General features: G+C 41.8%; 1 protein-coding gene across 2 annotated transcripts in view; it reads right to left on the bottom strand.

Moving 5' to 3' along the window:
• The window catches only part of zbtb16a (zinc finger and BTB domain containing 16a), a 144,120-nt gene that overhangs the window by 37,482 nt on the left and 79,190 nt on the right, over positions 1 to 27,448 (bottom strand). For both annotated transcript variants that reach the window (XM_034889029.1, XM_034889030.1), the window contains exon 4: positions 16,145 to 16,231. In XM_034889029.1, the coding sequence (XP_034744920.1) occupies positions 16,145 to 16,231 (87 nt within the window). The remainder of the gene's footprint in view (positions 1 to 16,144; positions 16,232 to 27,448) is intronic.

The following is a 27,448-nucleotide window of genomic DNA, read 5'->3' as shown; positions in this document are numbered from 1 at the left end:
CTACCACCTTGACCCCATCACTTTCCCACCACATCTGGCCTGCAAACAAGCCGACTGACACACGCTCAAGAAGCAACACACACCAGACCCCAAACACAACCTCCGCTCACACGCTTGGGTGGGCAGAACACACGCAGAAACAGAGCTGCAGCATCTCTAACTTTCTACATGTGACTGAGCACCATGCAGCCACAATGGCCCGATGTGTCCGTGGAGACAACACAACCTCATCGAATTCCATTAAATTAGCACAAATATGGAAAGACTGATCATGTGTTGTTGACAGAATTGATGTGAACGTTACATTCTTCCCTCACTACTGTGATAATGTAAGTTAGGCACTCAAAGTAAAACAGCTGCTAGAATACCAACAGTTTGAAGTATTTCTTCCTTTGTGTACTGATTTTGCGGTAAGAGTATGTAAAGAAGACTGTTACATGGATGTCAAGAAGATTTTGTTCGTACTAAAAAATACTGAAAAAAGAAAGGAAGAAGAAAGAATAAAAAAGGGAGGGACATAATTGCACTTTGTCCAAGAAGAACAACACCTGGACAGTGGCATGAGCCGTCAATTCAAATACTTTTGTGAGTATCTTAAAGTATTGCATTAGAAAAGCAGCACGGAAATGGAAATTCAACAAAGGTTTCCTGTGTTTTTTTTTGCATTTGTCCAAAAAGACTTGATGCACCAAATGAGACATGGAATCGCCTTTGCCAAAAAAAGTTTGGATGTAGCGAACATTTACGGGGGGTTCTTTGTTGATTTCAAACCAGCTCTGTGTCAACTTTTTTATCTCTGTAACAATCTGTTGCATTGGGTTTCTTTTGCGTTGGCATTTTAAATTGGCAATTTCTGAGGACTATGGTAACATGCTCCTCAGGTCTCTGCAGGGTAAATCCAGACAGCTAGCTAGACCATCTGTCCAATCAGAGGTTTCTGTTGCACAACTAAAACAACTTTTGATCGCATACGTGTTTACCGTTGCTCGGTATGGCGCGTCACAAGGTGAATGTGATTGGTTTAAAGAATTGCCAAAAAACCAGAGCATGTTTCTTTTGCATCCTGGAATGCTGTGTGGACTTGCCAGACCCTCCTCCACAGGGCAGCAGTAGAGGACGGCCTAGGCGCCGATACCGTGGGTGTTCCGGTTGAAATTAAACATTGCAGTAGGTGCTAAGTGAAGCGTCTGTCTTAGTGTGATTGGTTATGTCGGTGTTAGTCCCCTGCTCCATTGATTCTTAATTTCCCGCGAAGCTGATCGCTGTTCCATGTCAGTTCAATCCGATTTGCATTTGTGAGGAGTAGCCTACTTTACGGCTTTATTATCAAGTTAATAGGCGTGTGTGTTTGTGTCGGCCGCTGTCCATTTCCTAAGGTTTGTAAATGGAGACATTTTTTGACTACTTTTTATTTTTTATTTTTTTTAAAAGGGTGTGTGCATAAAACATAAATCGGCATTTAATGGAGGAGGGTCGTGCAAAGCGAGACTAATTCGCTCCAAACCAGTCGATAGAAACGCTTCAAATTCGCTTGACAATTGAGTAGAATATTGATTTGTTCTAAATATTAACTCTAGCAGCATCATTGACTTTGATGGATGATGACAAATCCTTCATTGGGAAGGCTCAACAATGTTTGACTTTCTGTCCACGACAACACATAGAAGTGTAATAGAGACACACACATCATCAGCGATTGCTCGACAATGGACAACTCTTGCTGACAATACGTGTCGAGAGAGACACTGGTTTGCCCCATCCCCCTCACATTATCTTCAGATGTGTGCACTTTGTTTTTTTTGAAATTTTCAAGCAAATCAAAAGCTTAACAAAGCAGATTTAGTGATTGTCTCCTCTTTGCTGTTAGGAACTGATTCGATGCCTTTGAAGACCTTTAAACAGGTCAGACTGCCTAATGTAATATCTTGATGAACTAGAGATAAAAGGTTGGTTTTCTACATTTGCATTCCGCTCCATTTCTGCACGCATGCCTGTCTCCATATTCGTTTGTTTCAGAGCTGCTGCTGGAGACCAAGGCTATTCCTCTTAGAGTTTGATTCAAAGGCATTTCTTATAGTTCAAACAAAACCCAGTTCTTTACATTTATATGAATGGAGATGTACAAAGAACCCGCATGTACTTGTTGGTGAGAAACAAAGCACACGCTACGGTCTTCAATGGTGGATTCCAAATAAAAACCAGAACTGAGTCAAAGAGCTGCATTTTGGGATGTTTAAAAGACGGACTTTGTCTTTTTTCTTTTCCCTCCTTTTCTACCCTTTTTAAGATTGCTGGCCTTTCACTTGACCCCAGGCCTTAGCCAGGGGAGTTGGGGGAGCTGGTTGCTTTTGGTGGTGGAGGTTAAAGTGTAATCCTGGTCCTGTGACCACAAAGGCTTGGCCCCTGAGGGACAAGGACCAGCCACATTTTCTGAATTGCAATGTTATCCCTTTGCAAACCCTTCGGACGGACTATATATCAAAAGATTACATTTGCAGGGCTCTTCTCTGGTGTTTAATGATGACCAGGAAACTTAAAGTCTTCCCCCAATCAGTTATGGTTTTAGTTTGGTATTTGGAGATTATGTAGGGGATGAGGATACAAAAATGTAACTTTAATTTTTCTAGAGTCTAGTTTGAGAACTTTTCAAAAGCACCAGACAGTGCAGGATAAGCTTTGTTTTTTGATGATATCAATGCGTCACTCCAAGCAGTTTCACATCAATCTATTCTTATTACAAGAGTAATTTGCCACATGACATCATTACGACTGACATATATTTCGAAACCATTGATATGCTGATATCTGGCTGCTAGTGTACCGCTAATTGCTTGCTTAAGTAATTCATTAAGGAGTGTTTCTACAACAGCTTGCATGCTCCATTATCATTAGTTTTATTCAGAGGAAACTTTTTTTTTAAGGCATGGTGGCATGGCCCCTGAGCGCTTCTTTACATTTAATCCTAAAGATTTGTTTTTTTTTTAAAGGATCTACTTCAGAAGATAGAGAGAACGGGAGCAAAAGAGAGAAAAGGTTCAATTGATGCCTCCCCCATTTTCCCATGGTAAAGACCAGAGGGAGGAGGGACGGGGGAGAGACGAGGAATGGGGTGATGGGACACGGCTCTTCTGGCGTTGCAACTGTACAAAAGGAAGCAGATTTGCAGAGGAGGTGACCCCTAACCTCTAAAGCTGCAGAAAGGGTCCTTGGTGGCCCCAGCACCACCCAATCAATCACCTCCCAGAGCCCACTGGTCAGCAGACTGTAAGGGGACACCACAGTCAGTCCAGTGGACCCTCCCCCAAACATTCCTTGGTAGGAAGCTTTGCTATTTTACTGATAGTTCAGTAAAGTTCGGTAAAAAATCTACTTGTTCCATCCTGTCAACCTCCTTAATCCCGTTTGCCCACAGTCAGGAATCTGGTGATGTCTAAGTCTAACTTAATGTTGGTAGATCTAACCCTCATGTTGTCTTTGGGCCAATTTAAAAAAAAATAGTTTCCATAATCAAAAGTTCGGGTTTAATTCAAACAAATGTCCCAAAAATAACACGGAAATGATTTCAAAACAGTACTGTTAAAGTACGTGATAATCCATCAACAAATGTTTCTCTGATTTAAATTAAATAATTAATAATTTCTGCTATTTTAAAAAAACTAAAAATAACATTTCACATAAATGAGCATCACACGACCATTGACCATGAATTCCCCAAAAAACTGCAGAAGTGCAAAAACGAGTGGTAATAAGTTTGAATAAAGTGAAGTGTAACACAAAATTGCGTAATCATACTTTATGCTTTTTAAAGAGTTAAAACAGACTGGGTTCATTTTGACCCAGGAGGACAACAAGTGCATGGTCGACGGGAAGACAATATGAGGGTTCAAAGCATCAAGAAGATAAAAGGTTGTGCAAACTATTTGAATTAGGAGAAGGTGAGAATAAATCCCATTTTATGTGATGTTCTTATTATGATGTGTTAAGAACACCCACCTTCCATGAAATGGGTCTGTTCAAATATATACTGTATACATAGTATGTATCTCCTATGTGTGTGATTGATTTCCACTAGCTAAAAAATATAATACTTATCATGAAGTAATAACATTATGTTTTTTGGTATGCAGCAAGCCCATTTTTTTCCACTGCCTTTGCTTGGCCAGCACTTATACTATACACTATACGCTATATTTTTTAGCTTTGCAGAAGACTTTCTTATGAAGTAATACCAGTTGCTTGCTTAGCCTCAAAAATTGGTCAAGGTCAGTGTACAGAGAACAGCTGGTCGCTGACTTAGGGGTGTTGCTGACACTACAGAGACTTTTTGGCATATTAGCTTGCATAATTAAAAGCTAAGGTAATTTCCAAGAGAATATTAACATATTAGAGTTAGGTGAGCAGCAACGAAGGGCAGCAAAGACAACAAGCAAAGGTGCACAAGGGTCAGTGACTGCATGGGAAGAATCAGGTGCTATAATGCTCTTAAATAAGTCTGTGCTTTTACAAAACTTGTGACTGCATTTCAACCTTAAATATGCACGACTGACACACAGCTTCTTTTGCCCTTCTTTTCATTACGTGCTTCAGCCAAGATTCTCATTATGCTGTTCAGAAGAAATGATAGCAAAACTGACACACCTCATGGAGCATATACTGATTCCACAACAGGACTCGCATCATCATTCCAGTAATTAAAAAATCTAAATTGCAATTCTGGCTTTCTGTCCTACAGCATTCTTTTAGTCACAATCAGTGCGTTTACATGCACAGCCGTAACCCGGTTAGTGAATTACTGGGTTGTTCCAGTTCTCCCAGAATACATGAGCGGGGTAAGAAGGGGAAGAATAACTGAGTAAATCTACCTCCGGTACAGTAAGTGGCGCTCTGTCAATGCACAACAGGCTTTTTCTTCTGCTTGACTTATGTAAAAATTGTATTATTCCAGCCAGTAAATTTGTCACATATAACAACTTAATGTTTCACTTACACACTCTTGTCACAGTGTAGGAAAGTAAAGTGTTCTTGCCAGATGACTGACTTTTTTTACATGCAGGTTTTTAAACTGCATGTAAACGCGCTAATGTAAACAAAGGCTTTTCTGTTAGATAAGAGTCATGGATCTTGTGAAACCAGTTTAGGATATTCCTAATAAATGACCTGTGAGCTCTAAACTGATATAAAGCACTGGCTACTAACACATCATGCAGTACGTAATTTCTCTCTCTCTGGCTACTGTAATTAGATTAACTTTGATATTTAAATGTGTCTAAGTGCCAGTTTAGCAGCCACTTGTGTTTTGTTACATCAGTAAGCTGAATTGTAAATTACATCTTTCAGCTGAACCTGAATTTCCCGTTGCTACTGGAAAAACAGTGTGTCATTGCAGCAGCTTTCAGACAATATGAAGCACATTAACTCATTCTTCAACTATTATTATGGCATATACAAGCAAGAATGGTCCAAATAGCACTGCAAAGATCATTCTTTCTGTAATATGGGACTAAAAACTAAGATAAAAAGCAAACACTGGATGCTGATGTCAGGTCACAGCAGTGTCTTGAAACAAAGCAAATAAAATGTGTAATTTGTAGCAAAGTATGCTGTCTAATCAGGTGAACTGCTGAATAACTCCACACCTGAGCAAACACGCACATGACTCACCGTTACTACGAGCAAATAATGAACCAAGAAAGGAAATAAGAAAGTTCAGCGACTCAGTCAGAAAACACGAGACACATCAGTGTTCTTTTACTCCATCATTCATGTACAAATTGGTAGGATGCTTGTGTATTCGCCGAGCTTATCTTGCATACACTAGAGTTTTATTTTTTGTGGCTGGTTGCTGGGCCTTGACCAGGTGCCATCTATCAAAACAATCTGCTCTCAGGGGAAAACCTGCTATTAACTGATAAGAGTCTGCCCTCGCTGAGGTGTAATGGGTCCCACTTGAGTTTCTTTTTGGAGGATTGTCCTAGCAGGCCACCTCCAAGACAAACTCCACTCAATGACTGCTCTCTGTTTTACTCCTCCCTGTCTTAAAAGTACAGCAGCTCGACAAGTGTCAAACTCAGCCGGGCCATTTCAGGTGAGAGACTTCACTCCTCCACAGCCGAGAAATGTCATCACTCTTCTACCCTGGGGGTTATGTTAGGGAATAGTCAGGAAGGATACTATCTCATTGTGTCATTGTGTGCTATTAGAACGTTTGTAAAAAACACTACAGCTGGATATAAATAGATAGCAGGTTAAGCACGTCAGGGTTGACAATCTGAGTTAAACATGACACCTGAAGATCATTTTGACAATACTGAACACTGAAGAGTGAACACTGAAGCAAGCGGTAATGTAAAGCCCATGCTATTTGTATTACTGCTTACTCTCTGCATGCAAAACTCCTGACCTTTCAGGTAGAAGTTTAATATACTGTAAATCTAGTAAATGGCTTAGTACCATGTATAAAGAACAAGATGTTCCACTGGGTTTTCCTGAAATAAAAAACTGGAACAAAACCCAAATTACAATTAAGTTCCACCAGCGTGGACATTTCCATTTAACTCTAACTGTAATGTAGCATCTATTAGTCCATACATATGGGCTGCTGTGGAGGGTTTTAAAAGCATTGGGCAACACACAACCTAGAATTCTAACATTATATTAAATCCTCTTTGTTGGTGTGTGTAAAGCGATCTAAGCTGTTTTCTTAGTGCGGCTGGTAAGTAGTTCATTTCCTTTATAGAGAGATGAAGTCAGCTCATCGACTGGGAGCCAAAATCCCATTCTAATGGAACGATAATTAATTAGGTCTACATGTCATTTTCATAATTGGGATAGTCCAGGAGCTGTGCTTGTTTTGTCAGTCCTGACAACACACACACGCACCCTGACACACACACACAAACCACACAGCTGTCTCCCTCTGATGAGCATATATCTATGGCTGTAAAAATTGACCAGCACTGACTTAAACCCCTTTCTTCCTGTTGAGACAGTTCTACACACATGCACGCACGCACATACACACACTTGCACACACACACACACACACACACACACACACACACAAACACACACACACACACACACACACACACACGCACACGCACACGCACGCCTGTCTCCTTCTGATGAGCACATATCTATGACTGTCATGTTAAAAGTAGCCAGCACTGACTTGAACCCCTTTCTTCCTGTTGAGACAGTTCTATCCATTGAAGCCATCTACGGGAAGGCTGCCAAAATGACCCATTAAAGATTGACGAGGGTTAAGCTCCTATAATCAATATGACACTGCTAAGTGCCCTTTGATTGAGCTGCACGCAGTGTAAAAGGACATTTCTGTGTGCCTGGCTGCTCTTGCCACCAAGAAATGCAGCATTTGTCCAATGCTAAACGGTCTTCTGAATGTCATTGTCACGGGTACATTAACTTTTATACGAGTCTGAGAGACAGACTTGGAGAGAGGATGAACGGCCATTTTCATTAGCGTGGCTGCTCGGTGCGATTACGGGTGCTGTCAGACGGACAGGGACAGAAATACTTTGCGTAGGGTTGCACAAGGAGCAAAGGCTGGAGATTTTCATTCCTTCTCTTAAGATGTTCCACGCGGAGCTGGAGTGGTGTAGGCAGTGGCTAAATTTTGCCGGAGTGAAACCTTGTGTCACTAGGCAACTGGATCTGATGGCTCCTTTGTTTGGGGGTGAAAGGTTGGAAGCACTCGTACTAATCTCCTTGCTTCACAATTAAGGAACACAGCAGAGCTGCTCGAACCTCTTCCCGCTCTCAAACAACAACAACAAAAAGAAAAGGATTGAAAGGCTCCTCTATTGTCCCTCCCTTCTCAGTCCCTACTCCCCCTTCTCTCTCGCCACGCTAATCGAAAGGTATTTGCACTGTAAATTAAAAGGGCCCTCGCGCGTTGCTGTTTTAACACTGACGCACTCTCCTAAGATGTCCACAAACAGCTCCAATCTAATTACAGAGGGAGATTTACTTCAAATAACACCATGGACAAAAGAACCCCAGCTATTGTTGACGTGGGGCCAGTGTTCCACATCTCTTTCTCTCTTTCACTCTCTTGGGCGAATCCTTTTATATACAAAGTCCTCGCCTGACCAAGGTTAAAATGCGATGGGATATCTGAAAGTAGGGAACCTCCTGACAAAAGCGCCTTTTTATTTTTTGTACAATTCCCTGGATGGCAAAAGCCATCGTAGATTTCCACCGTTCTGTCTCTTTCCTTATCTATCTCCCCTTTTTTGTCTTTTTTTTTTTAAACCAAGCAGCTCTTAAACAAAGCCACAGCAGCTGACATGCAAATATAACGGGGGGAGAATAGCGGCATCCAAGGATTTGAGATTGTCTGACAACGGGACGTGCTCGCCGGGGCGGCATTGTGTAACGTACGGCTGAGACACATCCTCAGGGTCGAAGCAGGGAGGACAGGGATGGTGGATATTGGCTGGCCAGATTTGCAGTGTGTCCTGCTGACTTCCATTTTATGGCCCGTGAATCGCAGAGCCCTCTGGGAGTCTATAATCCCCCCCTCCCCCCCTCCTACTCCACCCAGTGCCCAGACCACATCATTTTATTGGTCTCTCTGGATGTGTGGCTGCTGTCCCTGGTTTACAATGATCCATCCATGTGGGGATTCTCCCGCAGCAAGACTGTTGCACCACTGTGGACATCCCAATTTGCTACTGGATCCCACCCACCTATTTCCCCCTTATAAGAACACTACCTCCCTCCCTGACATGCTGTTGTCCCTTGGTTTCCTGTGGCGATGCATCAATGTGACTGTGCCCACCATGACACTAAGCCTCGGCACTGAGGCTCTGCAGTGCAGAGGCCCATTTGGGTATTTCTCAATGAATAAAGCTGGGTGCGGGGCAACGTAGCAGTGCCAACTCTCATTCACACATTTTATCTCATTTACACACAAACCACACATCCCCTATTCACATTGGCCGGTGTGCATAACACTTATAGCCGTGGTGGATAATTTCTACAGGGTGTTTGGTCACAGCGAAGCCGTGCATGGTATCCATCAGCCAAACGCAGGACCTTTTTCTGCCTGGAAAAACTCATTTAGATCTTATCTGGGGAAAAATTTGTCTGCTGAGGGATAGGGAGGAGGGTTAGTAGCAAGAGAAGTGACTGTAGTGTAGCTAGTGCCGCTTGATTTAATTTAGCCACCGATAGTGTCTCTGACCACTTGTGCTCTTTTTATTTTGGAAGGTGAGTGAGAGTGAGTGTCAAGGAGGGGGGAGACAGAGGGAGAAGGAAAGAAAGAGCTATTTGTTTCTGGAGACAGAGGTAAAGGATCCGTGGGATTTGACATAATCATCTTACCAACATTTCCACACTGAATAGATATTCTGGACAGAAACCACCTTCTGGAATTGCCGTCGTGAAGATTTTTTCCCCTATCATATAAAGATGTTTTCATATTTTTTAAGTGTAAAACAAACAAAATACTATTCATACCCTCATGAAGGGTTGAGTGTGATCTAAATTGAACACAGAGCAATAAATATGTACTCTGTAGTGTTTTGCCTTTCTCTTTGATGTGAACAGAAGACAACGCTAACCTCTGCATGTCTCTGTACGTCTCAGAGATGGCATGGCAAGGTGAACATCGTACCCGATACCCAATGTGACCCAGAATGTTCTCTGTCCAGCCCGGCACAAGAACAAACACAGACACACACACACACACACACACAAACACACACACACACACACACACACAAATAATCTGCCTCCGACGTGGACAGCTTGATTAATTATGAGTGGGATGGTGAAATAACGACAAGCCTGGTGCTAATAAGTGTTTTGGCTCACCAGATGACACCGCCATGAAGCTCAACATGCTAACATGTTGTGATCAAAAGTCATAATGCTAATGCACATCTGGCCTTTAAAGACGAGTTAGACTGAGCTTGAATGCCTCTAAAACATGGAAACCCATTCACACTTGCAGTGTCCAGGGGATTGTAGGTTCTTGTGTGTGTGTGTGTGTGTGTGTGGGTATGAACAACACTTGTGTAGCACAGCCTGCCCGTGCTGGAAGAATATTTGCTTTGCTTATCGCCACCCTAATGCTCACTGACAACTTAATAACATCACAATTAACTAAATGCTAAACAGATGCCAGTGCTGGACTAATGTGATTGAGACAATCGGCACTTTTGACGTGACCCCTGTGTAGCGCTGCCATTGGCCTAATTTGCTTGAGTGACATGACTGGCCTGTGAGCATGTATGTGTGTGTGTGTGTGTGTGTGTGCTTTGTGTGTCTGTTTGTATTTGGGCTAACTGATTGCAAACCCACCAGCGAACAATCTACAAGGAAGAAAAAGACGAGAAAGAAAAGAAATAATGTGACTAAAAAGAGACTATTTTTTATTATTATCTGACTCTCATAACCTTGATGTACTCCTTTTCACCCCCTCTCCTCTTTCACTTTCACTTTTTCTGTCCGTCCTCCTGTTCTCCCTCTTTTTCTGTCGCTCTCTCTCCAGCCAAACTATTTCTGGCTTGAGAAAAGAAAGTGATACTCTGCGGCGGAGGCCTGCTGGAATCACGCTGTGTTCCCACTGGCTAAACCCACTATTGCCACTCCATGGTTTGCATATTTTCCCTGTATTACAAGACTTTAAACAAGGATGGAGCGAGATAAAGAAAGAAAGAAAGAAAGAAAGAAAGAAAGAGAACAGAGTTAGGGAGCAGCCTTCCCTCTCCTATTATATGTGGATTTACTCTGGCATTACTGTGTGCGTGTGTGTGTGTGTGTGTGTGTGTGTGTATATGGAGATGATTCATGTATAAACAGGAACACCAACAGACGGACAACAAATTCTTCCGAACTCATTTCTACACAGGTCATATGGTAGATGCAGTCCATGTCGTTCCTGCTGCTCCTCTACAGCTCATGTTGAATAACAGACAACTGCTTGTGCTAAATGTGGCCTTAGTTCGACGGATGAATGTGCAGATTTCAGTGGAAATTACAAAGTGGGCACTTGTGAATCTATGGTTCAAATCGACAGTTACAGAGCCTGCAGAGCCTGTAAAATGCATAAATCACTTGTAGTAAAATCTTCATTTTTGTTGAATCCACAGAGAGACTAAAAAACTAAGCAAAAGAAAGTAATTTAACTTCAATTCATTACTAACTTTTGTGTTTGGGAGCCACTTTCTCTGTAAACATATTCTGACCTTTTGCTTTTCTGCACCAAGCCACAGTTTAATCATGTGGGATAGGAGTGTGGTGGGCTTTACCAATAAAATACAAGGGCTATAAATTATGGCCGGGACCAACACAATATAATGAGAAAAAAAAGAGATGAAGATAGCTGGCAGAAGTTTAGAGATGAAGGCAGAATGAGGAAAAATCAAAAAGCTGCACTCAAAGCTCAGTGTCTTGTAGCCTACAGCCTGACGGGTAGAGGCTTTACTGGAAATGCAAACTGAAAATGACACGTTGGAGGTGAGTGTGTTACAATGAGCACAACTGCTTCCCAATATGACATTATGGTGTGGGACAAAATCCACATTGAAACACTGTTGGAAACAGTCTGCAGCTGACATTACAAAGAGGAAATGTCACAGTGTACAGCAGCACTGGACAACTACGGCTTTTCTGCCAGAAATATTGATTTCTGTTTGAGTAACTTGGTGTCCACTAACCAAACGTCCCAAAATTTATAATAGAGAATGCAATAAGTGAATTACAAATGCAATGACTGTCCATATTAAACAATAACGAGCTACTTAAATTTTACTGGTTCTGTCAAAGGCAGAGTTCACATTATGTGTTAAAGCACTTTATTGTCTCATTAATAGATAAAAACCCTCTTTTTCTGCCCCATAAATTGAAAGTCAATGTTACAAAATTCAACGGCTACTTCCGACGCCCATGTCGGCATTGGAAAAAACCCTGCTGAACAGAAAATCTCTTTGAAAGGAACAATGTTGCTCAACTGATACAATGAAAAGAAACAATTACAATTAGTCTGCAGTAGAGGTGTTTTCAACCTCAACATTGGTCCTGTAACAAATTTGATGAATGCCGGAATAATGCAGATAACCACCCAGGCCATGGCACTTAGTACAGCAGTTTTGAATCAGGGCTACTGTTAATGTGATGATTTTATCTGCTGTTTTTGAATAGCAGATATTGCAGTTTGGAGTAGGCCCATATCAGTATTCCTGCCAGTAAAACACATGATGAAATGGAAGTATCCACCAAGAAATCCTCCTTATAAGTATGTATTAAGTATTACATGTTTTTCTGTCTTTATATGTGTTCGCCTGGAAGGCTGGCAACAGTGCAAAAGCTCGGCCTTAAAACAGAGTCCAAGTCTAAGCGCATACATTGCATAGCAATTGGAGGACATAAGAGGCTACATCCACACTACTACTCGTTTTGCTACATTTACTTATAGCATTCCCACGACTCTGGCATTTTCGAGCTGCTTAAACGGAGACATTTGAAAACAATAATGCAGCAACCCATTGCGGATTCTAACCTTGTTGTTAAATTTTTAATTTCACAATGCTACTATTGGCTTTACGCGCAAGATACAATCTATCATTCGAGTGATTTGTGACAGTTCCCTTGTCCAGTGTCATTATCAGCCTTACACCGTGTTTCCACCGGCACACGCGTGCCTGGTTACGGGAATGGCATGTTGGTATGGACGGGATTAGTTCTGTAACATAGCTAAAACATTTATAAGGACGGAAATCGTTTCCGTTTTAAAATTAAAAAGTAGGAGTGTGGCTGTAACCAGAGATACAGTTGTAAATGGGCAACAACTTTAAATGGCAGACAGACTTCCGAAAAAGGGAATAGTTTGCAGTCGGTGTTTATGCATGTGTATTTGCACTAGTTCAGTTTGTAAAAACCGCCACATGATGTGTGCCCCCCCCCACACCTACAGTATGAAGAGAGTTGAGCAACAGAGGTGAGGTGTGTGATATACTGTACCAAGGGCACTCCTTTTTTATAAAGCAAGAGCGGACAGACAAACTGAGGAAAAAGGCAGAAGTTAAGTCAGACTGCAGCTGATCGGGACAACCGAGGATACGCCACAATAGTTCCCATTCAAAGCAGCCATAAACACAGATTCAGAGGCCAAATATTGTCATCAGAGAACATTAGCCAAGGGCTGAAAGGATGCCAAGAGGCAGGCAGAGATCAAATCTGGCTTTGATGGCCAACAGTAACCCCATGCTCCCACCACCGCCCTCTCTGATGTTTTGCATCTTGGGTACTGTACACACAGACATTTCTGTATAAATAAATCCCTGTTTGTTAAGCTTTCTAGCTCAAACAGATTTAACAGAGTACTGTCCAGTGGATCTGCTTTTGTATCGGATGGATTTTCTCATGTTTTGTCTGTCCCTGTATATTCTGAGACATCATTATTTGCATTTTCTTGACATATGATGGAGGCCATATACAAAGTAAAATAGAATAAAAGTCTAAAACCCAGATAGCATGACTGCTATCTGAGGATGCCTCATTTATAAACCCCATTGGTAACAAGTGTTGGGCCGAATGAACATCTGAAACAATTTAACTATTCTTAGAGCTTAAGGGATTCAAAATGTAAACTATGCTAGGATGTAAAGGGAATATATTGGAGGGAAGTCCATTAGGTCAATAAAATCTAAACGGTTGGTCCCCTTAGGATCATGAAATGTGGGAAAAAATCATAGCGCCAGAAGAATAGTGTGCGAAAACAAAGAGTTCAGCCTCTTGGGAGCGTGAATAATTTTCAGATTTCTTTTGGACCTGTTGGACTTTGATGTATTTTAAATAAATTATAAAATAAATAGCTGGAGAGATTGGCCCATCAGGTGGGAAATCAACTGAAAGGATACAAATAGACTCCTACAGTCAAACCAGAACAGCACTTTTGATGGTGCGTGTTCCACTTCATATTCTGACGACGTACTCCATCAAATTTCAACCAGTTCATATTAAGTCCCCACAAAGTCAAAGTAAGAGCCGTAAAGGGAGTTGTTTGTTTACCTCTCTCACTCTCCTCTCATCAGTCACTCCCCTGCTGGAAACAGACCAACCAGCTAAATGCTGTCAACGTTCAGCTCACTATTGATTTTGAGAGTCACAGTAGTGACAGCAATCAGTGAGTGCAATATTGAAAATGAGAAGCATGCTATCACAGTGGGTGGGTGGGGGTACAATGTCAAGTGCTCAAATCCAGGCCCAGAGATGTCATAATATAAGAGTACAGTAGCTCTAAAGTGCAGAGAGATGGAGACACTGAAACTAAGAATCATATGGTGCAGTGAAACTGCCCTGTCATATTTTAACGGATTCAATTTTTCACACTCTGATCCTCAGAGGGGTTCAACACATGGATGATTACTATACTATTACTGCTGCGCCAGTTGTCTGGCAGGAAGACACGTCTGGCCCTGGCTGCCGCGCCAATCCCCCCCCCCCCCCCCCCCCCCCCCCCCTCCCCTAACCCTAACATTGGTTTCAGACTGGAATGACTATATTTAGAGTGCTTCTTTCCGCTGTTATGGCTGCTGGATCATTAGCCTCATTTAACCCATCTTTACCGGCATGGGGCTGATTGGCTCAGGGCCTGCCCCTCAGGAGTAACCCCCATACACACCACCCCAACATTCCCTCTCATATGTCAAGGAGCAGTGTGTGTGTTTGGGGGGAGGGGGTGTCTTGGTGTTGAGTAAATGCAAAGGAAGCCCAATGAGAGCTGCTCCTGGGAGCCTAAGGGTCACGGCTTCAGATGAAGGACAAAACTCAAGATGATAATAATCATCATGTGTGGCTATTTTGGGGATCGGTTTTGGGCTTCAATGTGCATTCACAGGACTTTTCTTTCATGTCACTTTCTTTGACATGCTGGGGCTAAAAGATGGCAATGTGGATGTCAGATCCCTGACATTTCCTCTGATGCCCATTACAGGCCAAAATCTGCTGGGCAGATGGGCCATAAACCTGATCAACAACATTCATGCTCTCCAGTGGATGAACTGTTTGCATTTTGTACATAGACTTTCCAACTCTCCAGTGTCCTAAACTGTGTGTGCTAAATATCACTATCACATTGCACATTGCCATAAACTTGCTGTGGAAATGTCATGCTCACCAGATGATGAATGCTATTGAATTTGCAGATCCTGTGGCCTTTACTCTAGCACCACCCTTATAGCAAAATTCCCAATTTTGCTCATGGTATTGTAAAATGTAATAGATGTAGATGATGTAATAATGTTTGCTGAAGGAAGACTGGAGCCTTTTAAATGTGGTAATTATATGACCTGTTTACATCTGCTAATGGCTCTTCCATATCTGTAGCATTTTAAATTACAGGGCAATATTATCTAATACTATCTCCATCCTTCATTATTATGGCAGCACGTAGTATCTAACTGAGAGGCAGCTCGTAACGGGGTATATTTATTCTTAATCTGGAGTCATTGTCCAAAATGTTGGATCTACAGTCAACATCTGGTCCACAGAGAAGTATAAATACAACTAAGTGGAACTAAAGGACTCACAAACACACAAACAGAATGCCCCAAGCACACCATCTTGGTAGCAAAGTGGTTAAAATCTGAGACAATCCTTTCCCCCAAAATTAAAGAGTTCATCTCCAGCAGTGAAACTGTTCTGGGCCATCACACATCTGCTGAAGGGGGATTTACTTCTTCCTATTTACATCTTGGCACCTAGATCGTCCTCATCTTCCCATCTTCATAGCTGAGCACTGATAAACAACATCGACCTGCCAAGTTTTCCCGGGTTTGTTGATTACTGTTGGGTCTGTCTTGATTTAGGGCGAGTGGGACTAATCCAAGATGATGGGATCTATCTGTCTGTCTATCCATGGCTCCATTTAGCCAGAGAGGGCTGAATGAGCCAGATTGGGAGTGATCTCAATGTTTGGATTGCATCTTATTACAGTATTTAAACGTTTTCAATGCTATCTGTCTTTTCCAAAATATATGCCTTTCCCACAAAATGAAACCAATCTGCAAATTCAACCAATGCAAAGATGTAGAGGTAGCAGGGGAGCTCATATCTTTTTGTTTATGTCTCTGGTGTCACGATGATATGTCTGGCTGTGTGTGTGTGTTCATACCAGTGTGGATCTGCCGATGAGCCTCCAGGGATTCCTCTGTCTGGAACTGGGCACCACACTGGTCACAAACTATGGCCTTCTCACCAGCTGCACAACAACAAAAGAAAAGAGCGAGGACACTTATTAACAATCACACTCATATACCACATTTAAAAAAGATTGTATGAAATGGAGAGAAAACGAGGCATCTTAAAGTCAAGGTGAAGAGAAGATAGATGTAATTTAAAAAAAGAAAATCCCTTGCATTGATCTAGTTTAGGTTTAAAAATGCAAGGATAAAACACTCAGCAGGGAACCCATATTCCAAAATGTCTTGCAAAGGATGAAGTGTCTGGATTTGGGGACCTTTAGATACAGTAGCTCCAAAAAAAACAGCAGTGAATCTTTGACACTGATAAACAATATATCAATGATAAAATGAGCTTATTGCAGATATGCTGCATAAATGTTGGCTGATAAGTAACAAGACATGTCAGTACAGAAAGTAGTTTTTCCCCCAGAGAGCACTGACAACTTTACTTTTCTAAAATTGCTCGTTGTGCAGTCTGATACAGTCCTAGTCTGCCAGTATCGGCTCATGTTTTCATTATTTGATCGTTTGAATTTCAGAATTTAGATTTTACCTTTTTCATTTTTTGATTGCCTTAATTGGTTGTATTGTAATATGTAATTTAGCCTACAACCGCTTTATAATTTGTTGAGTTAAATGATCTGCCTTCAGACTGTTCCGCTCCAAATATAATAATATGAATATGCAAATAGTGGCAGAAGGTGCCATCTTCTTGCCCATACATGCTTGATGTAGGCTAATTTGCCAAAAGAATGTCTAAAAGGAATAATCATAGAGTGCATCATTTAGTTTGTGTGACACATTCACTAAGTATGTATAAGCACATTGTTCTCCAGCTCTATTCTGCAAGCAAATACACATTTAATGTATTTTATGTTATACATACTGTAATTCATTTAGTCTGTGCACAAATTGCATCAGCTTAGTATGCATGACTGATGCGTTCCTGCCATTGACTCAAAGCCATAAAGTTATTGAGTACTCATCCACTTTTGCTGTATCACACTCTCTGCTTGCATATTGCCACTGGGCTATGGTCTGGAAGGCCATGTTCACCTATAGTTTATGAATGTGTACCTTGTACGACAAAAAGGACAGACAGCAGCCTGGCATGCACACATACAAGGTGCTGTTGAAGGGCACATCAGATCAGGCCCAGGCAAACGTCTTTTTATGGCTTGGAAATGAGCACTGTACATGCCATACACATCACACATAAAAGAGACTCACGCACGCACGCACGCACGCACGCACGCACGCACGGCGAAAACACACACACACACACACACACACACACACACACACACACACACACACACACACACACACACACACACAGTTAACATCTGGATATTGTGTGTGTGCAAACCAGGCGTGCATGTGTGTGGGTGTAAGCGTCTGTTCCCATTGCAAGCACAGAGCGATCTCTCCCGCCCAGACCTTGGTTTGTTGTTGGCACATCCTCCTGGGTTACGACACCTCCAGAGAGAGAGGAGAACACAATGAAAACAGGAAGCCAATTCTTAGATGACAGAAAAAAAAAAGTTGGGGAGAGATGGCTTGTGTGGTTTTGCAACCGCAGTGACATTAGGGAACGGCCTGTACTGTAATAAGCCCTACCAAAAGCAGAAATGACACAGACCATACATGACAGAGTGTGCCTGCCAGTGGAGTGCTTATGAAACAAGTTAGGCAAAAGACGGTAGGCTGCACAAGTGAGCATGACTAAAACCAGCATATGGTAGATTCGTCTGCGAAATAACAAGATTTATTTCCATTCAACAACTTTGCACCAAGTAGACTGATCCGGTCCTTTTATGCAATATCCTTTTTAATTGGCTGCATATTTAAAAGGCATAATTTGTAGTGTGAGCGTATGGCACGACAGTGTCAAATGCACAGATGAGCATATGGCCGAATTAGCTGGCAAAAGCAGCCGCTTAACCTTTAGAGAACAAGGCATGTAGTAGAGATGTAGACAGAATCCCCCGACACACCCAGTGATGCCCTTAATTTGCATTAATCACATAGTCCCTCTGTTGCGTCTTTGACTCCAAGATTCATCATGGTTGGATCAACTGTAATTCTTATTTTTTTTAACCTGCTGTGGTTGCCCTGCTAAACTGCATTGGATTTCTTCCATCATATTGATTCAAGCTCATTGATTGCCCTTGCAGGGGCAATTTTATGACCATTCAAGTGCAAACCCACTCCATCATGTGCTACCCATAGATTAATATCAGTGCTTTCTACACATTCGTTTTTGAACCTCCAACATAATATTCTTAAAAAAGGCCAATATTGTGTTTTATACCATCTACTACATGCACATGTGCATACTTACATTACTGCTGACCATTTCCAAAACATGAAGTTTCTTACATGTAAAATGGGATTTTGTGCAGGTACTAACTGAGTTAAATTAAGTTCTATAATCTGTGGGAATCAATGTGCACATAATTGAAAGTGAAAATACTAAGTTAAAAGTAAGAAGTTGCATGACAAGTGAGTTTCAATTTGCTATTTCCCTTACTTCACTACTGAAATGCCCCTGAGCAGGGTACTTAACCCACGGCTGTCCCTAGAGGGCTCCTTAGTGGCCTTGGGATCAAACTGTGATTGCACTGGGCAGCTTCCAGGTGTGTGTGTGTGTGTGTGTGTGTGTGTGTGTGTGTGTGTCTGTGTGTGAAATGCTAAGTGTTCCTGGAAAAGAGCATTCATTCGGCTCTAATCTGGTTAAAAAACCACAACAAACGGACCCCAATAGCAGTCAGAAGGTCAGAAAAACACATTTACAGCTATGGTTTGCAGTATTGTAAAATATAGGTAATTTGTAGTAAATCAGCTTAACACTAGCATGGCTACCGCAAGTAATGACTCTGCCTTACAGACAGTGGTGCAACACTATAACCAGTCTTCTGGGGGGCCAAGGCGCGTGTGCTATATGGGCCTGGGATAGGGTTTTAGTGCAGGGCATGCCCCTGCTTGTGGCACAAGGACATAAATTGTCAGGAAATGCCTGCATGGTGCCTTGCTTCAAGGAGAATTAAGTTGTGTGAGGTCACTGTGGGGCAAAGGTGGGAGGAACCGAGGGTACACACACAGCCAGGCAGCCACCCAGCCAGATGCCCGTCACTCCAGTCAGCCAGCTAAGTACTAACAGGGGGCCCTACACTTGGTAACAGCCGCCATCAGCCGTGTTCACTGCCAAATTAAAGCAATAAATCTTGAGGCCCCTATGATCGCAAAAGGGTGAACTTGTTAGTTAGAAAAGATGGGGTAACCGGCGCAGAGGACACACACACTTGACATCAGCTGGAACTCATGTCACATGCATTGTAAATAATAATTTGTCTGGGAAAAAAAAACAAAAAAACATACACTCTAATCAGGGGCTTATTCAAAATTATGCTGCAGAATCCAAACGAACTCAATTTCAACACTGAAATAGATTATCCTTTGCTCAAAACAAACTGTTAAAATTACATTTTGGCATCCTTGTGCTGCTCATAAGGAAACACATGAATGAATGAAGATGGTTAATGGGAAGAGAATAAAAACTAACCACCAGAAAATGAAAAAAAAACAATGAAAAAAACAAAGAGAAACAAAAAAAGGATACGCCAAATGGTAAACTTTCCCAGTCAACTCTATTAGTAGGGAGTCCTTTGTCACATTGCCAAATATTCATCACTTAGCTGACATTATAAAAGTTGCACAACCCATGCTAAGTTAGTGTGTGTGTGTGTGTGTGTGTGTGTGTGTGTGTGTGTGTTTGTGTGTGTGTGTGTGTGTGTGCGCGCATGTGTTTTGGGATATGGGGATGGGGTGATGATCAGGTGCCACATGCCACTGAAGCTGCTTCCCTTTTCGCTTCCCTCTCTGAAATATTACTCAACTATTGTTGCAAGGTGGCTCAGTTATTTCATAAAGGGCCATAATAGAGAACAAGCAAGAGGGCTCTCTGCCAATCAAGCAAACTTCCTGCAAAGCCTGGCAGCAAAAAGCAGTATAACCGCAGTGTATGCACTGTAAACGTGTTCTGTCTTTACAGGCCCTGCATCCCCCTGATAAAGAAAACCTTCCTTCATATGGTGCCACATTGTTAACTTTTTAGAAGCACAAACGTCTCAGTGGGCTGCACGGATTTTAGTTCTGTATAGATTACTGTTTCTGTTAATGCTAGTTAGGCCTGTAACAATCAATACATAATCCCCTAATTGTCAATTTTTTTTACGTAATCACGGTTTCTTTGATTAACCCAGCCCTGTCTCGTGGCAGTTCATGAAATGGTCACGTTATTTAATCTATTGATTCGTGTGTAGGTCACGTTAATGTCGTTATTTCAGAAAAAAACAGCTTGAGTCGGTCTGTTCCAATGGGACATGGGTCCCCATCTCTGGTTCAACTTGTAAATCACTTTGCTACTCTGTTGTAAACAGTGCCTGTGATTACTGTTGGGTCTAGTCCACTGGTACTCTCACCGCTTCCTTGGCTTTATTCAAGAGCATTTCACTTAAAGTTATCTACTGTGGGGTTTCCCCAGCCCTGGCAACATTTCACCACATAGACGAGATGAGGATTGTGGATTAGCCCACTGAGCAGGCCTCACAAGGAAGAGATGGTGCACTCTCTTGTCTGTAATTTCCCCTGACATACTAAGTGCTCGTTCTCCCATTTGCCCAAATAATGTGGTGTGCAATGGTGCATTGTCCTATTTTCTGTTACACTCAATACACGCGTGCATGGGATCTGAATGTGAAAACGCAAACCATCGTTTCAAGGGTAAAAACACTAACCTCAATCCCCATTTGGGGGTTTGTGGGTGTTATTAGTGCATTTGAATGCAACAACACACACACACACACACACACACACACACACACACAAACACGCACACACACACACACACACACACACACTCGCATCCCTCAGCACAGCTATGTGATCTCATAATGCCACCATTCAGAAGCTCTCCTCATTCAAAAGAATCTGTCAGAGACAAAGAAAGGCCCTGTTTGTTTGGGGTGCCCTGCTTTTCTCTGCCTCCTGTGGAAGACTAAATATTTTTTGTGACAGTAGGCCCTCACTCAGTCTTGACACTTGTTGTTCCAACCTACTTTCTTCACAGGTAGAGCATATATGCTAAGTTTGCAACAGATGTCCCCCCCTTGGGGATCGCAGTCTAAACAGAATCTTTTATCAAAGACAATCGCAGAATTAAACATAAGAGCTAGAGAGCCTGTCTTTGCTGATAGCGACACACCAAAAGTAGGACACCATGTTGACACGAGACACTTCAAACACCTCAACTGCATGGGAGATAAGGAAAAAACAGTGTTTCTTTTTTAACCACTGATGGTCATTTCATAATTTGAGGAATTCCTTGGTCTTCCCATTGCAGCACACGCGTTTGCCAGCTTAACATGTTATTGACATAAAGTAGTGTTACATTTTTTTTTTAAATGAGTGAATATGCAATTTTAAAGGAAATCAGCAAAGTCATGCTAAGACCTTCTGTCTTCTGCAATATAGTCATGAAAACATTTGTCAAAATGGTCTCACATGTCCGCTTGCATGAAATGGCATGACACGGTTTAACATCCATTACATTAAAAAAAAAACTTTCCTTCAGTAGCTTCCACATTTGGGAGAGGTTTAACAACAGAACTCCACTGTTACAAGAGAATCCGCTCGCTGTAATACATAAAATGCCAAACTCAACTCTGGACAGCCCACCACATGTAACAAAAAAAAAAAATCCCCGGCATGTTAAACACACAGCTCTGGTGAGTATGAATAACATGCCAGCTGCCTTTTATGACTATACTGTAATAAACCTTTGGAATTTACATGCTCTTTCTTATACCAAAACGTATCAGCCCCATTTGATGAGAATCTGTTTTGCTGGTATATAAATCAATAGCATCTAGTTAGAGCTAGTAAAGCTGTGCCTTGTGTCAAAGTTTGGTATCAACTAAGTGCTTAAAAGATTTGTTCTCTTTGTCTTGACTGAAGCTTGTTCATAAACTGTCACAGTGTGCGTCTCTGGCTGCAGTGGCTAGTCAGCACTGAAAAAAATTGACTGAAGATCTTTTATATTGGGCTAACATATTTGTATTCTGCCTAAAAGGATTGCCATGTGTCTAGATTTCACAATTAAAATGGTCGAAAGGGAAACTGAAATTGTCAATTTGGGCAAGGTGTCTACTCAACAGTGTTTAAAAAGAAAACTATAGAGTGGAAATCGCTGTCGGGGTTTAAATCGGTCTTAGAAACCTGTCCAAAGTCACACATTATCTCGTACAGGGCTGCCTCCTCTTAGTCGATTAGTCAACTAATCGGTTGTTTTTTGATTTCTTTAGTCTGTAAGTAATTTTTTATGCTTTTTCATTTTAACTTAGCAACTTGCTTCCAAAATATTTATGAGCAAATCTCTGGAAAACACAGATTTAAAGTGGTGATTCCTGGAGGAATTGAGTTTTACACATCTGTCGATTAAATCAAATGATTAATTAGTCGACAAAATAATGAGTGTTAGACGACTGCAAATTTCTTTAGTCAAGGACAGCTTCATTCTCTAATATGCATAGGTCACACTGACCTGCAAAAGTCATATCATTTCACAACAACATGAGTTAGGTCAAACATTAAAAGATTAGTCACAGAGGCTTTTTTGATTGGCTGGGTGATTTTTGCAAATAAAGTAACACGTGATGGTTAAGTTGACATGAGAAAGCTTCAGCTCAGATTTGTTTCCACTCTAATTCCTGTGCAGCCTCAGTTCTTGCAGGGCAGGACACAGTTTACTGTACGTGCACATGTTTCTGCAGGAAGTGGTTCAGGAGTCAGCAAGGCTAAATGGGAAATTAAAAAGGCTAATTACAGTGTATTTGTCAATAGCCAACCAATATCACACTCAATGGATTTTACAATAGAAACAAGGCAGGAGAGAGAGCGAGAAAGCCAGACAGAAAGATTAGAGAGTGAGAGTGTGTGTGTGTGTGTGTGTGTGTGACAGAGGGAGGGAGGCAGACAAGCGCAGTCACCAACAAAAACATAGCCTGGCTGTTTGCTGAGCCTACATACATGGCTTACGTAATAGTACTTTCAGTACCAAAAAACAGCAAAAATCCATAAACACACACACTCGCACGCGCACACACACACACACACACACACACACACACACACACACACACACACGCACGCGCGCACACACACACACACACACACACACACACACACACACACACACACACACACACACACACACACACACACACACACGGTTTTCCTCCACTTGCGAGGACTTTCATTCATCATTCTTATAACTATGACAAATAACATCCACTGTCTCCACTAGATAGTGTCCTCAATCCTCACCCTAAACAGCGAAGTAAAAATGAAATTCAAAGTATCAAAAACATCTTTATTCCCAGAATCTTAAACTCAATCTGGTTCACATACAAATTGCAAAACAAGTACACAAGTACACAAGTACACACACACACACACACACACATCCGCGGGAACACATACAGACGCAGTATGCTGTCAGAACAATGAGCACAGACACCACACGCCCTCTCTCGCTCCTGCCTCGCTCTACCTTCAGCGTTATTACGAGACGTGCTGTACAGTTTTATTTACACCAGCCGCTTATCAGTGGTACAGCAGCACAGAGACTGCCAATTGGAGAGGACAGGCCGTGGTACTGCCTGTACCCTGTAGTGGAGTAGGAGTGTACCGCCATGCTCCCAGCACGTTTTATCAAGGCTCAGAAAAGACTGGGCCCGCGCCAGGTTGCCTCACAATAATAAAACACACTCACACACAAACATGAGTTTGCAATAAGTCAAGAGGACTACAGGCACATTTGTACACAGGTCCTGCAGCACACATAATTGAGAGGGTTTCCATTTAGGGATGAAATGGGGTCAACCACCTGAAGTCATTCAAACCAGGTTTCAATACGAAGAAATAGTTATGCGAATGCTTTTTTTTTTTTTTAATCTGATATAAATCTGTATGTGTAGCAGGAAGCATGTGACAGATGGCAACATGCAGGAGTTGGCTGAGCTCAACATCTGACACAATCACGACAGAGTTCTCAAAATATATTTTGCCACAGGAAACAGTTTTTAAAACGACTGCTGTGTAATAAAAACCATCATAACAATACTTATTTCATAAAAGAGCAGAATGTGTGTCAGGAGTTTTCTGTTGGCACATGAAGACATTAACTGAAAAGTCTAACATAGAAGACTGCTTTTCAGTTGTCTGTAACCAATGCAATGTATTTATTTATTTGTTATTGGGTTAATTCGGAATGTATGGAATTAAAAAAAGTCAGACTTCATGGTTTGCTGCAAAACTGAAGTGATATTAAACTGGTCATAACCCTGTCGGCAGTAGGTCCACCAGGAATGTAATTATCCAGGCTTTCAAATTATAACCACCACAACCACATTCATTGGCTAGCTAGCTTTTTTGAATGTGTTTGCTAATAGGATAGAATTTCTTTCAAGATGGCCACCATGTGAGGAACACAACTGATTGGGCCTTGATTTATCTTAGCTCACAGAGATGTTGATATAAATAATATTAACAAGAAACGGATGGGACAAAATGAGACAGTTAGCTGTAATGTGACTTTAGTAAAAAAAACTTTAAAAAAACTCACAGGACAATTACAATCAAAGTGTACTGAGTAAACACAAAGTATCGCCACATGGAACATAGATGATGTATTATGTAGATGTTGCAGTGACTATAAAAGACGTGCTCGTTCCCACAAATGTCAGTCACACACAGACTCACAAGCAGAAAACACTGTATGGTGCAAACGCCGTAGATAAGAGGGCATAATCTTGCCTTTCTCTGTGTGTGTGTGTGTGTGTGTGTGTGTGTGTGTGTGTGTGTGAGACAAGCCATCAAAAGCACAGGAACGTGTTTGCTCCCGATGATATTGTTATCGACGGAGAGGAAGAAAAAAAATAAATCAAAGGGAAGTGAGAAAGCAAGCGGAAGAGGGAGGGAGAGAAAAAGGAGGAAACCGATGAAGACAGAATATTCAGGTCGCATTTGACAGCTTTACGGTCTGTTGCGCCGAATGGGATGTCTAGGGACGTGGCAAAGCAGACAAATATTGACTTGCAGAGCGTTCACATGCGCACCCACGCACATACGCACACACAAAATACACAAGACACTTCCACATGAGGACTCTAAATTCAGCCCCCCTTCAAAATGGATGAGCTCACATTGCAAAATCATCACCCTTTTTTTGCCCAGCTCAACCTCTTAATCCAGTTTGACTGCAAACCAGCTTGTTTGTCCAGTAGGTCACAGGCAGTTTCCTGCCCTCACTGTTCCCTGTTCTTTTGCACTGTTTATTTCTCCCTCTCTTTTGCCTTACTTTCTCTGAACTACGGAACCATTTCCAGAGATTTGCCCCCTGGGAGATCGAGGGCATCTCAGTCCACAGTCCCTCCTCCCCCTCCCTCCTTTCCTGCAGTCCCTTCCTCCAGTCAACCCCCCCGTCCTCCTTACTTTCAAACTATCTTGACGTCAGAGAAACCTGGTTTAAGGTCTGCACTGACACAAATAGACAAGAACACACATGCATCATTTAAACCTATCTATTTAGCCTTTTAAAGTGCAGTACTGTAACTTTCTGTACAATCAGATTACTGTTACGGCAGCATTGGGTTCATAGTATCAGCATGGGGCTTTGGAGACAACTGGTAAAATAATGATGAGCGTGATAATAATAATCTCTTCTCAAAACAAATGTTTATCAGAACCTTATCCTGATTTGACTTGACTTTTTAAGTTTGGCTTAGTTTCAGATGTCTTGATCTCATTTGTCTAATTTTTGTTTTACCTTCAAAGAAAAATCGTCCACGTTTTTAGATTTGTTTTTTTACTTTCCTTTAAGTTTTCTTAATTTCATTAGTCAGTCCAGACTTGAATATCCTGACAAGTGGATGGATTGCCATGCCATTATGTGCAGACGTTCATTCCCCCAAGAGGATGCATTCTAATGATTTTGGTGACCCCTTTACTTTTCCTCTAGGGCTACAATGAGGTTGACAAGTTGGGTTTTGGGTGAAATGTTCTGAAACTATTAGATGGATTGCCATGGTATTTTGTAAAGATATTCACGTTCCCCCTCTGGATGAATTGTAATAACTTTCGGCAACCCCTTGACTTTTCATCTAGCACCACCATCAAGTCGTTTAACAGTATAAGGCTTTCCCCCCCTTTTTTACACACACCTTATTGCTAAAGTTCTGGTCATCTTATCTTTCAGAAAACATCTGACTCACTGTAGAAAAACGAGGCCATAAAGACAGTAGACAAAACGTCTCACACAAGCCAGTTTTAAAGCAAAACTTTATTGTTGTCTGATGACTTTTGTTTGTGATGCCCCACGGTCTGTGACATAAAACTGTCAAGCAGTGTCGCATCCTTTTGTCTTTGATGAAAAAAGTTAATGAAATGCGATCACAACTGCTAGGAATGATGGCAATATAAAGAAAACCGATCCAGGTTGTTAAAACTTGTAATTTTCCCAGGTGTAAGAACACACACACACACACACACACAATATATGCCATGCTTTGCTGTCCAGTTACAGCAATTACCCTGCCGTTGCCAGACACTGACCAAGTGTTTCAAAACTCCCCCACCCTCTCCAAACCCAGGCTTCCCCTCCTCCCTGGCTGCCCAATAGAGGTGAAAGGTGCCATGTGTTTTCAGCTTTGCTTTCAACCCCCTCTGTTTTCAAGAAAAAAAAGACAAACTGAGGCTTTGACATGTATCCGTGTGCTCCTTAAGGCCACGGGCGCAAGGATATCTTTGGCCTTTGGTGTATGTGTGTGTTTGTGTGCACAAACAGGGATGTGTGTGAAGAAGTGCAGGGAAGGAAACAAGAGCTGGATGCATAGAGGAACCACCCGGGGCTCTGCTGGTGTGAAGAGGCAGGAAGTAAGTTAGGCTCCTCTAAAATGCCAAAGTGGCCCGTTTCTCACAAGCCTCAGGGCCTGGTATTAATATATCCTGGTTAGACAGGGGTGGGTGGGCTTCTGGAGAAATATACGTTGACACGAGTGACCTACTGCAGTTGGAGTCTACCAAAGTCTGTTCCAATGGACCTTGATCGGATTAAGTGCAATTTTAGATTGCCAGAAATAATCTAAGGTGACAACAGGAAAATGCACACAGTG

The sequence above is a fragment of the Etheostoma cragini genome, chromosome 13, assembly GCF_013103735.1.
Source record: "Etheostoma cragini isolate CJK2018 chromosome 13, CSU_Ecrag_1.0, whole genome shotgun sequence".
In the NCBI taxonomy this organism is placed as follows: domain Eukaryota; kingdom Metazoa; phylum Chordata; class Actinopteri; order Perciformes; family Percidae; genus Etheostoma; species Etheostoma cragini.
This window is presented reverse-complemented; position numbering and strand designations above follow the sequence as displayed.